We start from the raw sequence: 15,331 nt of genomic DNA, 5'->3' as shown, positions 1-15,331 counted from the left end.
GCTTAAACTAACCAACTACACATACAACACACATGCTCATCTTTTCCTGTAGCTGGCCTTGTTTTGGATAATTTCTTCTTAAAGAGTTGGTAGTGACTCATCAGCTCTAAACACAAATGTCTGGCTGCTCACTTAAGCAAGAAATTAGATTTCCAGAAACATGATGGAATCTTCAACTTTCAAATATGTTGTCAATTTTCAGCAACATGGAATAAGACATTTTCTGAAGCCTATATTAAGTTTGCCTGCAAAGAAAAGGGGCCAGTTCCAGCCAGTTTTGAAATCTGATGCCATCTCTCATGGAAGAAATATTTCTTTGCAATGGTCAATCTGCAGCAAAATGACAAAATCTTCTGTTATGTTTATTTGCATCCATTCATATTTTTCTTTTATGTATACATTTTTTTTAAATTTTAATTTTTCATTCATATTTTTAAAGAATGAGTTGAGAGCCTTTAATAGATGTCCTTGAACATGTCCTTAACAGGCAGAAAGGAAATGACGGCTGATTCACATGAAACAGGCATTCAGAAGTCGACATGCAATACACACCCATTTGTTGAATGGTGCAGTGTGGAACATCCTAAATAACAGGGCTGATTAAAAAAAAAAAAGCAAAACAAAAAAAACAAAAAAAAACTTATTTATAAAATTAGCTGTTCATTTTGGATGAAAATGGACCAACTGTTGTGACATGATATCTTCATTTATTTATTTATTTATGCCAGTCATGAGGCTTCAACTCGGGGCTTGGGTACTATTCGGGGCTCTGTTTCGCTCAAGGCTAGCACTCTAACACTTGAGCCACTATGCCACTTCCGGATTTTTCTGTGATTTACTAGAGATAAGAGTCTCACTGACTTTCCTGCCCAGGCTAGCTCCTAACCTCAGTCCTCAGATTTCAGCTTCCTGAATAGCTAGGATTATAGGTGTGAGCCACCACCAGTGCCCAGCCTCTGAGCTTTTAATTACTAAAACTTGTTGCATTACTAAAAAGCATCTCAATGTTTGTCTCTCTTCTCAATACTCTGATGTATTAGACATCACATATAATCTAGTCGTGCCTGCATCCACCCAGGTATAAATTTGTTTCCTGAATTCTCCACACAATACCCTAGGGAATCATTAAAAGCTAAAGGACATGCCATAAGCTTATTCCCACAGTTGATTTTTAATAGTTCATAATCACCCTGTAGGATATCTATGGCCTGCTCTTCTTTATAAACAATGTCACACCACAATATCCAATCTACTATTATTAATTTACTCTAATAAGCTGTGAGTGATTTAGGTTGCTTTAGTATTTCTTCAAAATAATTTTATTTTATGTTCTCTTCACTCTTTTCTCCACTGATTATCCTCTCCCTTCCCCTTTTCTCCTTTTCTTTCCTCTCCTCGTTTTTTCCCTCCTTTGCTTTCTTCTTTTTTGTTTTCTTTGATGTTTCTGGGATTTGAACTCAGTGCCTTGTGCTTCTATGGCAGGTGCTCTAGTACTTCAGCCTTGCCCTAGCACTCAAAATACTTATTCAAGACTATCTCAGGTGATTCTTACAGAGATTAGTATAAAACTGAGAGAGATGGAAGCAAAACAGTCATAACAAGACTCTCCATTCACTTAATTTTTCAATAGACAAAACAATATTTGCAAACTGGTTGACTCTACAGTTCATTTTCTAAATGAAGTGTGAATCAACTGCTAAAAACTGGTGTTCTGTAGACTTCATTTCCTAAGATATTCAGCCTTGCAGTCACAAAACTATTTTTAATACTAAAACTTTCTAAAACCAATGTTGCAATGTTTGTAAAAGAATTAGCCAAAACAAGCCAGGCATCAGTGGCTCATGCCTGTAATGCTAGCTATTCAGGAGGCTGAGATCTGAGGATTGTGGTTCAAAGCCAGCCTGGGCAGGAAAGTCTGTGGGACTCTTATCTCCAATAAGCCACCAGAACACCGGAAGTGGTGCTATGGCTCAAGTGGTAGAGCGCAAGCCTTGAGCTGAAGAGCTGAGGGACAGCGCCCAGACCCAGAGTTCAAATCCCACGACTGAAGAAAAAAAAGAAAAAGAAAAGAAATATGCAAAACAATCATGGTAATTTCTTAAATTATGAAGTCCTTTATTTAAGGGATGAAAAAAAGTGGTCACTATTAGTCATGGATGGAAATAAACATTGGCTCTGGATTATCTTGTGACCTCTAAGTTATCTAACATGCAAGAAGATGGATTACAACACACAAACTCAACTTCAGTAAAGTTAAGGTCATTTCTAGCTCCAATACTAATGGGTCATCAGTAAGGACATGCTTGTTGTACCATTTTTTTAAGTTAGTTTGGGTAGTATAATAAGTTCAGCTTGCCTGTAATTAAAATGTATTTTTTAACATAATTCTTTGAGAGCCGAGTTCATTTTTATCCATTAAAATTTCACTCACAAAAGCCCTCAGCTCATCTGATCATTCCCAAGAATGTCTTTTTGTGTACAGGAGGGAAATCTAGAAATGACATTAACAATGCAGATATTGTTCATGAAATATAACAATTCAGAGAGATGTCTACTTCTCGTCATTGGAGTGACAGCCATCTGATAAAAAAAAAAAAGGACATGAACACAGTTTTGAATAAGATCTGAGAATAATTGCATTGTGTGTCTCTTACCGTGAACAACCACAGAGGTTGTTTTGTTACTGACTCCAGCAACATTCCTGGCCACACAAGTATATTCACCTCCATCTTGAAGTCGAACTCTTTCTATATGAAGGCTCCCATCACTTCGTACAGTTATATACGGGTTTTGTACCAACTAAAAGGAAAAGAAATATAATATTTTTTTAATTTAAAAAGGAAAGAATTTGTCTAGCCAAGGTTGGATCATCCTTTTTTGGCTTACTGAATCATGAAAAAGCTAAAACTTTATAGCTTATGCAAAATATTTTAGCACCTCTAGATAAAACAGTCAGCAAACCACATGTTGGTGGTTCATGATTATAATCCTAGCTACTCAAAGGGTTCAGAACTGAGGATTGCAGTTCAAATTCAGCCAGGACAAGAGTGTCTCCAATTAATCACTAAAAAGCCAGAAATGGAGCTGCTGTTAAGTGGTAGAGCACTAACCTTCAGCACAAATCTTAGGAATAATATTGAGGCATTAAATTCAAGCCCCAGGAACGACATACACACACAAAAACAATAGAAAAGTCACCACAAATTCATCAATCATAGTCAATCTTGATATAGCTCCAAAAATTATACCTACTAAAATTTTCACAGAGTTAGGCACATGTTGAACAAGGAAAGAAACATTGATTGTTTCTGCAAATTTTACTACTCAGGACTCAAAATTAACCAGCAAGTTTGACTTTTGACTCAGATTGTTCTTTTACAAGACCTTATTTCTACTAGGAAGCAATTTGATTTATATGCATATTGCATATATTTTTGACTGTGCTGGGGTTTGAACTCAGGACCTAACTCTTGTTAGGCATGTTCTCTAACACTTCAGTCATTTTGCCATGCTATCTGGTAGTTTTGTTTTTGTTTTTGTTTTGTTTTTGACATATTGGCATTTACTAAGCCAATGAAAAGGGAGTCAGTTTCAATGCCCACTCTATCAGCTGGCAGAAGCAAACAATACTGGACACTGTATAAATAGCATGCTAGAGAAGGCTGGCAATACTTTCATTTAAAATGATCACCTCCAACATCTGTATCATTTATTAAGATTGGCATATAGGATATGTTAATAGTCAACTAGAATTACCACATTCAAGGCATTTATTTTCCAATAAGGTATACTATTTTTCCAATAAACTATACTATTTTTCCTCAGGGTTTTCATGCAAATATGAACAACTTTCTAATTTTTTAAGTCAATTTGTTTAAGATGAGTACCTCAGGAAGAAAATGAGAGAATCCTTTGGAAAGTGGAAGGAAATGCCCTAAACTAGATGAAAAAAAAACACCATAAATAGCATTTTAATGGAAAAATTTCATAGAAGTTGAGGGGCCCATAGCTCATATCTGCAGTCTAGCTGCACAGCGAGCTGAGACCTAGAGGACCAAGGTTCACAATCAGATTGAGGGAAAAAGTCTGTATGCTTGTCTTCAATTAACCAGCAAAATACCCGACTGGAGGCATAGCACAAGTGGTAGAGCATCAGCCATGAACAAGAAAGCTTTGTGAAAGTAGAAATTGTTTTGGTGTGCATGCGTGTGTGCGTGTGCGTGTGTGTGTGTGTGCGTGTGTGTGTGTGTGCGTGCGTGTGTGTGTGTGTGTGTGTGTGTGTGCGCGCGTGCTTGTTCTCAAAGTCTTGGCACCATCATTCAGTTTTTTGTTTTGTACAAGCCTCACACTGTCCCAATTAAGCCAGAGTTCCACTTCCACTAATTGGAGATAAGAGTCTTACAGGCCTTTCTTTGCCTGTGTGGACTTTGATCCTCAGATCTCAGGCTCCTGAATGGCTAGGATTACAGATGTGAGCCACCAGCACCCAGTGGGAAGTACAAATTTAATCCCAGACACACACAAACCCATACATACACACACACAAATTCATAAAACTATAAAAATCACCCACATTCTTTCCTAGTCAAAAGCTATAAAATAAAAATCAATGACATACTATACATCTACATTCTTGAGTAGTTCATAATAAAAAACAGAATGTACAAAGTTAAACACAATAGATTAATATGTAATATGAAAGAATTTTTATGTGTGTACTTACATTTCATAAACATCCTGGATTGAAGGATATAAAATATCTAACTGCTATAAAAATAGCATTCAAGAACTTCAGTTCTTACATATTGAGAGGGGACTTTATTAGTGACAATAAATTTAGTAGGAAAGTATGCAAGTCAAACCACTGATCATTTTTACAGGAATCCCCAGATTAATAAACTTTAACAATAAATAAAAGGCTTTGATACACTTGTAAAGCATATTTTTGCATGTGTATTCAATGTTCATTTCAGTGGTTGGAAGACATTATTTCTAACTTAAGACAAATACAAATGTCAATGCATGCATTGAATACCATTACCGTGGCAGAATTCTTTATCCATCGATGTTCTGGAATGGGATTTCCAGCCAACAGGGTGCAAGGTAAAGTAAGCTGCTGTCCTTCAATAACATTGGCAACTGAGGGGCTGATTCCAATGAGGGGAGCAACTGGACCAGAGAGAGAATGGGCACTTTCAATTCTACTCACCCCAAAGCAAGGTGAACTACTTCATAAGGAAAATGACCCATGAGTGCTGATGCAAAAATCAGTTTTCTCTCAGGGACAAAAAAGTTTTAAGTAAAATGGGTATGACCTTGAGAGTAGAGAGGAAGAATCTTCTTCAACCAAGGAAATAGCAAAAGGGTAAGAGTGTAGAAGAAAATAAACGAAAAGCATGTCAGGAGCATGGAAAGCTGGAAATGTCAAGGAAAATACTTGCATTGTATCTGGAAGACAAATGAAGACTATTTATTTGATCATGGTGAATAGCCTGAAAGGAATGGGAACAATAATGGCTCATTTTATTGATGAAGTTATACTTGCTAAGTACAATAGGAATGAAATATTATAGGTAAATCCTATCTGGGCACAGTGACTCATGCCTGTAATCTACACTACTCAGGAGGCTAAAATCGGAAGGATCTCAGTGTTAGGCAGCTTATGTAAAAAGATATGAGGGCATAAATGAGCAGCAAAAAGTAGGACTTGAGGCATGGCTCAATGGTAGAGCACCAGTTGAGCAAGAATGTCAAGTATGCATGAGGACCCAAGTTCAAAGTCTAATACATTCAAAACCAAACAAAATAAAAGTCCTTCTCTAAAAATTAATAAAAAGATTAACGTAAGTCAAAGCAAAATCCCTAAGAGACTTTACTCTGAAATTTTAGATACATATAGATAGATGTAGGAAAATATACAGGAGTTTCTATAAATTCTCAAACCACATTTCATCTATTTACCTAGGTCTTGAATACTGGGGTTATAGAAGTATACCACCACACTCAGGTTATTTGTAGAAATTTACTGAATTTTTGATCACTGGACATGAACCATCTTCCTCCTGAGTAATTGGGACCACAGTGCGCAACACAATGCCAGGTTGCACTAATATATTTAAAAATCACATTGAATGCTATGATCGTTGAAGCAAAATAGTACCAGTACCAAGATTATATAAATTCAGCATGTGATCAAATGAAATTAGAAGAGAATATTCAATAGAAGACACTAAATCAAATGTCTCACACTTGGAAGTAAACTATTTATGCTTCACATCATATGAAATATAATCTTATGTGAATGGTAACAATAGATATAAAACAGGCAACCAGAAAAGAACTCCTGGAGCCTTTGCTTGGTTTAAGAAAATAAAACTTTATCAGGGTGCCTGTGGCTCATGTCTATAATCCTAGCTACATAGAGATTGCAATCTGAGGATCATGGTTCGAAGCCAGCCAAGGCAGAAAAGTCTGTGAAACTCCAGTAAACCGTTCAGAAAAAGCCGGAAGTGGCGCTGTGGCTCAAATGGTAGAATATTTGCATTGAGCACCAAGTGGCTCAAGGACAGTGTCCAGGCCCTGATTTCAAGCACTGGCAAAAGAAAAAAAAAAGGAAAGAAAAGAAAAGAAAACTTGGCAGGTGCCAAACATGTCAAAAGAGATCTGAAGAGTGCAGTGTCTAGACAGTGACACGATCTTACCAAGTCCTGTCACCGTCACTGTTGCCTGCGACTGGATCTTTCCAAACTGGTTTTCAGCTTCACAAATGTAGGTTCCTTTATCACTTGCCCATAAGTCTAAAGAAGAATGAAGTTGTTTATTCAAGGAAACCTTGACCATTGCCAGGTACAGTACTGGAATCTTTGGACAGAAGTCACGATCTGTTCCTGTAGCCTTCCTGCTAGAGGAGTCACAGCATACTCAGCAATCACCTATACTAGGGTAGGGGATATGTGAATTTCAGCCAGTGAGCCTTGGGAACACACAGACAGGAGAGGCTGAAGGCCCATGGGAGGAATGGAGAATCCCATCTTAGGCAACATTTGAACTCTACCTCGGAGTAGGTAGAAGAGAGGAATGGCAGTCTAATTCTAATGAGTTACAAAGGGCAAAGCATGATTGAAAGAAGTCAAGGTCTGATCAAAGAGTAAATGACCCTGGGGGCATTTTGGAAGTTAGCAGGGGAGATTTTTTCTTTTGCTTTGTTTTATTTATTTATTTTTTTGGGGGGGGTCCAGTCGTGTGCCTGAACTCTGGGCCTGGGCGCTGCCCCTAAGCTCTTCAGCTCAAGGCTAGCGCTCTACCACTTGAGCCACAGCGCCACTTCTGGCTTTTTTCTTTTTGCTTATGTGGTGCTGAGGAATGGAACCCAGGGCCTCATGCATGCAAGGTAAGCGCTCTACCACTGAGCCACCTTCCCAGCCCCTCTTGTTTTGTTTTAAATTGGTAAAAATCTACTCCTATTTCATAGGCAAACACTAGAGAGGCAGAACATGGGGGCAGATTCAGGAAAGAACAATTATTCCAAGTCCAGCAAGAATTTTAAAGGCCCCACTGGAAATCCATGGAATATTTTTCTTTTTTACTTATAATTGTAACTAATTGGAATTGGAATTGGAACTAATTTGGTGGAAGTAGCAGAAAATAGATCTTTGGCAAACATGGTTTACCATTTCAGAAATCATTTCACCAGGTTGGAGTTGGGGAGACAGTAACCCCGTATTTCCACACCAGTCTGTATTTGGCAGTTGAATTCATGTTGATCCTATGTACACACATGTGCCATTGCAGAGTTCGTCATAATGAGTGTGAATTACTTTCCTTTATTTCACCTTCACTGTACATGCTAGATCATAAGAGAATTATTATGGTGTAGGTCAAGCAACTATACAGAATTGTTTTTCATGACCACAGATGAATATTAGAACCAAGTAATATTCTTTTGAGACCATAGGGGAGGCAGGCATTCGGGGTAGGTAAGGTTGAGTGGGGTCAGTCAGGAGGTTGAGCCTGAAACTCCATACAGTGAGTGGATTTTATGTAGAAGTTGATTTTCAAATACAGTGATTGTCACCTTGTAACTATTGTAAACAAGTACAGTTTGACTGGTACTATGTAATTGTAGATATTTATATCAACTATATCTTCTTTGACCTACTTAAAATCGTGAGAGCTCCTGTTCTCAGCTGGCTGATGGAACTAACTGAAAAAGGCCTGGAGAAGAGAGGCATGTGGTCCAGTCTTTGCCATCGGATTTTTGGCTCTGGATAACCCTGAACATAACAAGGCAGTGTCACATTTGATCCAATCTCCACAGACACGTCAGCAGGTTCCTGGATGAAAACGGGAGGTGCTGAAAGAGAAGTGACATTAAAAGTTATTGGTATAGTATACGAGCATGCTATAAATATCAACCTTAGTAAAAATGTCAACAGATTGATTTTGAAACAAATCACTATCCATGAAAGCCTATCAATTTACCCTGGTGTTATTCTTCTATGATACAGAAATCACATATGTAGAGTATATAAAACAAAAGTTTTATAAATGAATACAAGCACCAAGCTCAACTATTTATTTAAAGAAGTAGATTGTACAGTGTAAACTTAAAGAGGATCAACTTAACTGAATAGAAGTTTCCACTTCAGAAACATTTTCAATGTTTGTTATTCTCAAATCTTAAGACTTTCTTATAAATAAATTTTCCTTGTAATATTTTTGCTATTTTCTGAAATTCACTCTTTTAAAAGGTGAGTCTTCTCAATGAACTTCAATTTTACTAGAATTTTAACTTAAGAAATATGAGCTAACATGCTAATTGTATTTACTCCTAATTATGACCTTATTCAGTATCAGATTTTTGTTCTTTATCTCACAGCATTAAGGTAGAGAAATATACATTTGCAAGATAGTCACACAAATCAAAATATCAGAACATAGTTTTTGACAAAGGAAGAAGAGTGTTTAACATCTTAAATGGGATTGAAAAATAATTCATAGTGATTTTGTAATTATAAAGCTGGTGCTAGGGGCTCATGCTTGCAATCTTAGCTATTTAGAAATCTGAAACCCAGAGGATTGCAGTTCAGAGTTATTCTAGGAAGAAAAGTCCTGAAGAGTCCATCCAAAATAGCCAGCAATAAGTAGCATAAATGGAAGAGAACCAGCCAAGCAAACAGAAGGCTCTGAGTTCAAACCCCAGTAATGCCAAACAAAGACATGAAGGCTACAAGTATCGGTGTAATTTAGATAATGGCAGAAATTGAAAGGAAGAAGTAGAAATACATCAAAGACACACCTTGGAAAACACAGGAACCTAGAATAAGGATGAAGCTATCAGTAAGAACAAATGTATGAGGCTGCCAGTATGTTGCAGAAACTTGTAACTAACAGTGAGTAACAATGTTTGTGGCTTCAGGAAAGGGGGAATGCATAGGGCAGCATTGAGAGAATGGAAGGCATATGTTCATATAGGATTCTAAGAGACCAGAGCCTAGGGATGGCTCTCTGTTAGATCAATTTAAATCGTTGATTGAAATGATGCTGTGGCTCAAGTGATACAGTGCTTGCCTTGATCTGAAGAGCTCAGGGACAGTGCCCAGGCCCAGAGTTCAAGCTCCATGACTGACAAAAAACTTAAATTCTTGATTGTAATGACAATAACTGACTTTCAAAGTCCCAGATTTTCTTACATACTTCCCATGATCTCATTTAATCTTACAACATGTCTCTACTATGAATTTATAGAAACAGAAATGGAAACTTATTTTAACTGTTGTGTCAGATGGAGCTGAATGACACAACACACGATTGAAAACTAGTTTCCACTGCAGAGTCACCATATTTTGTCACTTTATCAACCTTCCTTGTCCACAGGTTGTAGAAACTGCTCATACTATTTAGCACACTTATAAAAGAGACTATAGAGATTCTGTTACTTCTGCAGTTGTTCCCAAGCTGCGCTAATGCCTTCTTAGACTGGGTTGAAGGACCTCCTTCGCCTCTACAGGCCCATCTCCTCTTACTTTCCCTACATGAAACCTATCCACTGGGCCACAGCATCCAAACAAGGATGGACTCTTCCCATATCAGTACCTGTGCACCTGTACTGTCATACTTCCCCTTCAGAGGGGACACTTGATGTTGTTATCTGGCTGTTATCCTGATAAGGTAAAATGAACTCTCTTCTAGGATGCTATATCTTACTATCTGAAATAAACATTTTTTTATTCTCCTCTGAAATTTCAGACAACTTTATAAAATCACCACATCCATCCTACTATAGACAAAATGCTTATTTTGCCCAGTTTACATTTGCAACCATATTTTTATCTTTGCCAGCAACTAATATGATACCTTTTTTATGATATGTTGTCACTGAATGATGGAGTAAATTTTTGAATCAGTATGAAAAAACTTCAGTAATATAATCTCTCTCTTAGAGCACTTAAGTATATAATGATGAGAGAACTTTGACTCAGTCTAGATGAACTTTTACTTTTGAAGGAAATGTGGTAATTTTAGAAATCCTAGTCATTTATTTATTGGGCATAAACAAAATTAAATATGACAATTGAACATGATGTTTTGTGTTTCTGTGCTGAGATTCATTTTAATCTAAATATAGAGAAATTTGGCATAAAATAATCAGTGAGATAAACACATTTTATACATAGTTGATGAAGTAGCTCATTGCTGACTTGCCCTGTCTCTAAGACCTAGGTACTTTCTGGAATGAAGTACCTATTGGTCTAGACCTGTAACTTTTCATAAAATAAGTCTAAAAGTCTCTAGATGGATCAGGATCAGAGTTCAGGCACGCAGATGTAGGAATGGATGGAAAATAAATTCCCAAACAATATAAACATATGCAGAAGCCTACACTCTGAAGTGTAACGGACAAAGGAAAGCCCAGTTTACTGTTACATTAAAATAGTGACCCCAGTGAAAATGGAGGGACACTAGGCTGTTTAAAGCTAGGATGTTCAGAAGGAAAAACACAGAATTACCAAAAAAAGAAAAAAGAAAAGAAAAGGAGCAAAGCTCAAGTTGTACTGACAAATTTCCATTAAGACAGGAGAAGACATTCATAGGAGCTCTTAGGGAAGTGCATCCAGCCACAACACAAGCACCAGCACAAGGTCAGAGAGCAAATGAACCAGTATCAGAAAACAAGGCAAATGAGAATAGCAGGCACTAGGTAAAGCGGCCAAAACTCATCTGTAACAAGCAAATCTTGAAAATGAGGCAGCTCCGAACAGAGCCAAGAAGCCTCTTAAATACTTCCTATTTCTGATTGTGGCCAACAAGTTCTCCAATTGAGTTACAGTGGTGGATGGTAAACAGCTTAACAAAACCAGGGGGAAGAATAGGAACAGAGGATCCTACAGGGTGCAGTGATACTGACCCAGAGTATGCTCTGGGGCTTTCAGAGCCCAAGAGCCTGAGAAGTGGTTTGGTTCAGAGGGCAATTCTACTGCTTAATCTGCAAGCATCGGACTATGTCTTACCAACTCCAGTTGAGATTTGCCAATGAATCAAAACAAATAATAAAATCTCCTACTTTATGTTCTTAAAATGGATTATCTTTATTAACTATTTAACACATAATAATCATTAACAATCATGGGACATAAATAGTTATTTTTTAATCTTAGTTGGACTGTTTATTTATGTCTCCATTGTTGGAGTTTTCATTTCTCTGTCACTAATTTCAATTTTGGCTTCTTCCAAGTATCTACTAGGATAGTATAAGTTTGATCCTCAGTGATCCCCCTAAACTTTGGTGTGCCAGTAGCCTGAGGCCTGCCCAGGGTTAAGGCCCTGGAACAGTTTTATTGTTACTAAGGGATACTTGAAAATATTAAAATTGTTGATGCTTGTGGCTCACACCTGCAATCCTAGCTACTTGGGAGACTGAGAGTAGAAGAATTACTGTTCATTACTAGCCCAGTTAGTAAAACCCTATCTCAAAATAACCAGGAAAAAGCAGGGCTAGAGGTGTGGCTGAGAATACCAGCCTAGTAAGTGTAAGGCCCTGATTTAAACCCAGTGCCACAAAATAAGAGTAGTGGTAGTAGTAGTATAAGCAGCAGCAGCAGCGGTGGTGGTAACAATAACAGCAACACTAGTAATATCATGAACAGATTGACCATCTTGCTCTAAAACTATTCCTTAAAACTGATATAGTTACCATTAAAAAAAATTCAATATATATTCTCTCCATGGCAACTCTCAAATGATATCAGTCAGAGATTTTTTTCTTAAAGTGAGTAGACACAGTTCCCACCAAACCATAAAACACAAAACCACAGACTAAGACTCAAACTCCGGGTGGTGGAAAGCTACAAGAGAAACTGATGACAGGCCAAGTTATTGGTGTGTGTAGCTAATCCTCTCTCCTTCTAAATGACTTCACAATTCATTGTCCCTTTTATACAAAGGATAAAAGGTATTGGTAACTTTCTCTTTGTTGTTCCAAAACATCCATCTCTTAAAGCCATGATATTGAGAAACAGGATAAAAGCCAGTCTCAACAAGAAGCTGGAAGTCATGAATTATATTTTTTGATCTAATATAGTTTCTGTGAGGTAATAGGCCCACAAAAACAGTCCACAAGCCTAAATATCATGTGATATGGATAAAACATGTTTCCCTTTTAATGTTATAAGCTATTTAAATTTAAGCCCTGTAATTTTGGAATTGAGATGTACTACCAACTTTAATTCTTAACTTGCTTCAAGACCTTTCTAAAAGGAAATTGAAACAGGGGCTTATTAAAAGCCTAATGCTCAATTTTAAATTGTTACTATGACCTAGTAATTTTGATATTATAAGACTCAAAGAATCAAAATAAGTACCTTAATTTTTAAGTTAATATTCACCTACTGGATATATGTTGCATCAATCTATTAGTAATAATTTACATGCTGAATGTATATAGGTGGTGATATTTTATCATTACAACCTACCTATGAGGCAAATACCATTTATTTCCTTATTTTATAGACACGCAAAGTCAGACAACCTATTCCATTCTCTTTACCATTGGATAAATTCTGAAGAAAGCTTTGATTCACAGTGTATTTGCTTTTAAACCCACAGTAGAAACCACAAACATCTACAACTACACATTCTGTATCTGCTGGGGTATCTAACAATAGTTTGATGTGGACAGACTGGTCTAACCAACTCCTGTGAGCCACTCTGAGAAGAACACAATGGAGAATCAGGAATAGTTTAGGCATAGCAACAGCATGAATGGTGAGAACTTCACTAGTAAGTTGGAGATTTTTTTTGGTCATAGTCAAGGTTTCAGTATGCAAATAATGACATTTTTATTAGTGGCTCTATCAGAATTATTGCTGGAATGAAATTTGAACATCTCTTGTTTGAATTGTACTATTTTTTTTTTTTTTGGGTCCAGTCGTGGGGCCTGAACTCTGGGCCTGGGTGCTGTCCCTCAGCTCTTCAGCTCAAGGCTAGCGTTCTACCACTTGAGCCACAGCACCACTTCTGGCTTTTTTTCTTTTTGCTTATGTGGTGCTGAGGAATAGAACCCAGGGCCTCGAGCATGCAAGGCAAGCGCTCTACCACTGAGCCACCTTCCCAGCCCTGGATTGTACTATTTTGATTGAATTTTGAATGTAAATAAGAAGAAATCAAAGTTCAGTTCAGTATTTAAAATGAAGCATACAGAGGTTAGGTTAGGTTAGTTTTCCAACACTACGTACTTAGCACAGATATCCATGCTTTGTTGATGGATCTCTGAACAACAGAGAGAACTTGGAAAATCCAGAAGATAAACATATTATCAAGAAGACAGCAAGCAAGGTAGCATGCATAAGATTCTCAGACTTCCTACAAATGTCAAAGGGACTGGGAACAATTATTGAGGCAATTTCTCTGTTCTGCTAGAGCTAGAAAGTTTTAGAAGCATATTAGGTTGAAATAAGATATGTCAGCAGGAAGGGGGCAGAAGGAGGAGTAAATGTTGAGAACTTGAAATGTAGCTATCAGTGTGTTTCTTGAAAGCAAGAATTCTGGTTTCTAGGGCTGGGAAGGTGGCTCAGTGGTAAAGCACTTGCCTTGCATGCCCGAGGCCCTGGGTTCAATTCCTCAGCACCACATAAGCAAAAAGAAAAAAAAAAACCGGAAGTGGCGCTGTGGCTCAAGTGGTAGAGCGCTAGCCTTGAGCTGAAGAGCTGAGGGACAGCACCCAGGCCCAGAGTTCAGGCCCCACAACTGGACCCCCCCCCCCCCCCCGCCCAAAAAAAAGAATTCTGTTTCTAGTGACCCCCCGCCTTAGCTGAGGTTTTCATGTCTGAAAGTGTCCATGTGCTTTACATCCTGCTGCTAGATGCAGAGATACTCTCTACCCAGAGATCCCAATCTTACTTTCAAGGTATTTTTCATTAATAATCAGCATGTTTGGTTGTGTGAAATTATCAGGTATTGCTTAGAAAAACTGTAGAGTGAACTTTGTGGTAATTTCCAGCTTTTGTGATTCAACCACAAGGGCAAAATCACCAAGAATGAGGGGAAGAGGATTCAGATCCTCAAGGATCACAGGAGAAAAAACAAACTATCACCAAACAAACTTCCAAGAACAGAGGGCCAAAATTTCCAGTTAGACTTAAGGTAATAGAACTAAAATGCTTTGTGAAAGATGCATTTCTCTTAACTTTTGTTAGGAGAAAAAATCAATTTGGGGCAAAAATATCATTATAATACACACATATGGTTACAACTTAATAAAATACCATATTTTATGAATTTTAAGAAATATTTTTCAATTATTTGTTAAAATTAAGCTGCTAGTTCTTTGCAGTGTAAAACAGGGTTTGTTTTATTTCAAATTTTACTATACTATGTGCAGATTCTTCCTTTCATTCCTTTCTTCCTTCTTTTTCTTTTATCTTTCTTCCTTTTTCTTCTTTCTCTTTCTTTCTTTTCTTTCTCTCTTCCCTTTCTCCCCCCTCCTTCCATTGTTCTCCTCCTATACTTCCCTTTTGAATAGTGAAATAAAGAGACAAAGGAAGCTTCCCGAAAAACTCAAATAGAGTTGTCATGCACACATTTTATCTTCATATGGCAATTGACATTCCTGTAGTCAGTACTTTAAAGCTTGGTAATACTTGTTAATGAATTTAAAAAAAAATAAAACAAAAGCTCAATCTATTACCTTTGCTGTCATCCACATTTCCAAATTTTGTTCTAGGGCCAAAGAGTACTTTCTGGCCTCCAGATGTTAATGCTTAGGAATCTGATGATAGAAAACATGACTACTGATGGGAAAATAGCAATATGGGGATACATGGGTAAAGTCATG

The 15,331-nt window shown here is 37.4% G+C and overlaps 1 protein-coding gene across 1 annotated transcript in view; it reads right to left on the bottom strand.

Moving 5' to 3' along the window:
• Positions 1-15,331, bottom strand: part of Hmcn1 (hemicentin 1) — a 432,339-nt gene that overhangs the window by 190,991 nt on the left and 226,017 nt on the right. The window contains exons 16-19 of the mRNA XM_042674344.1: positions 8,159-8,353; positions 6,702-6,797; positions 5,042-5,169; positions 2,655-2,799 (exon numbers count right to left, since the gene is read on the bottom strand). Of these exons, the coding sequence (XP_042530278.1) occupies positions 2,655-2,799; positions 5,042-5,169; positions 6,702-6,797; positions 8,159-8,353 (564 nt within the window). The remainder of the gene's footprint in view (positions 1-2,654; positions 2,800-5,041; positions 5,170-6,701; positions 6,798-8,158; positions 8,354-15,331) is intronic.

The sequence above is a fragment of the Dipodomys spectabilis genome, unplaced genomic scaffold (assembly GCF_019054845.1).
Source record: "Dipodomys spectabilis isolate Male_0828 unplaced genomic scaffold, ASM1905484v1 ptg000019l, whole genome shotgun sequence".
Lineage (NCBI taxonomy): Eukaryota > Metazoa > Chordata > Mammalia > Rodentia > Heteromyidae > Dipodomys > Dipodomys spectabilis.
The sequence above is the reverse complement of the archived record's forward strand: the minus strand, read 5'-3'. Positions and strand labels throughout refer to the sequence as shown.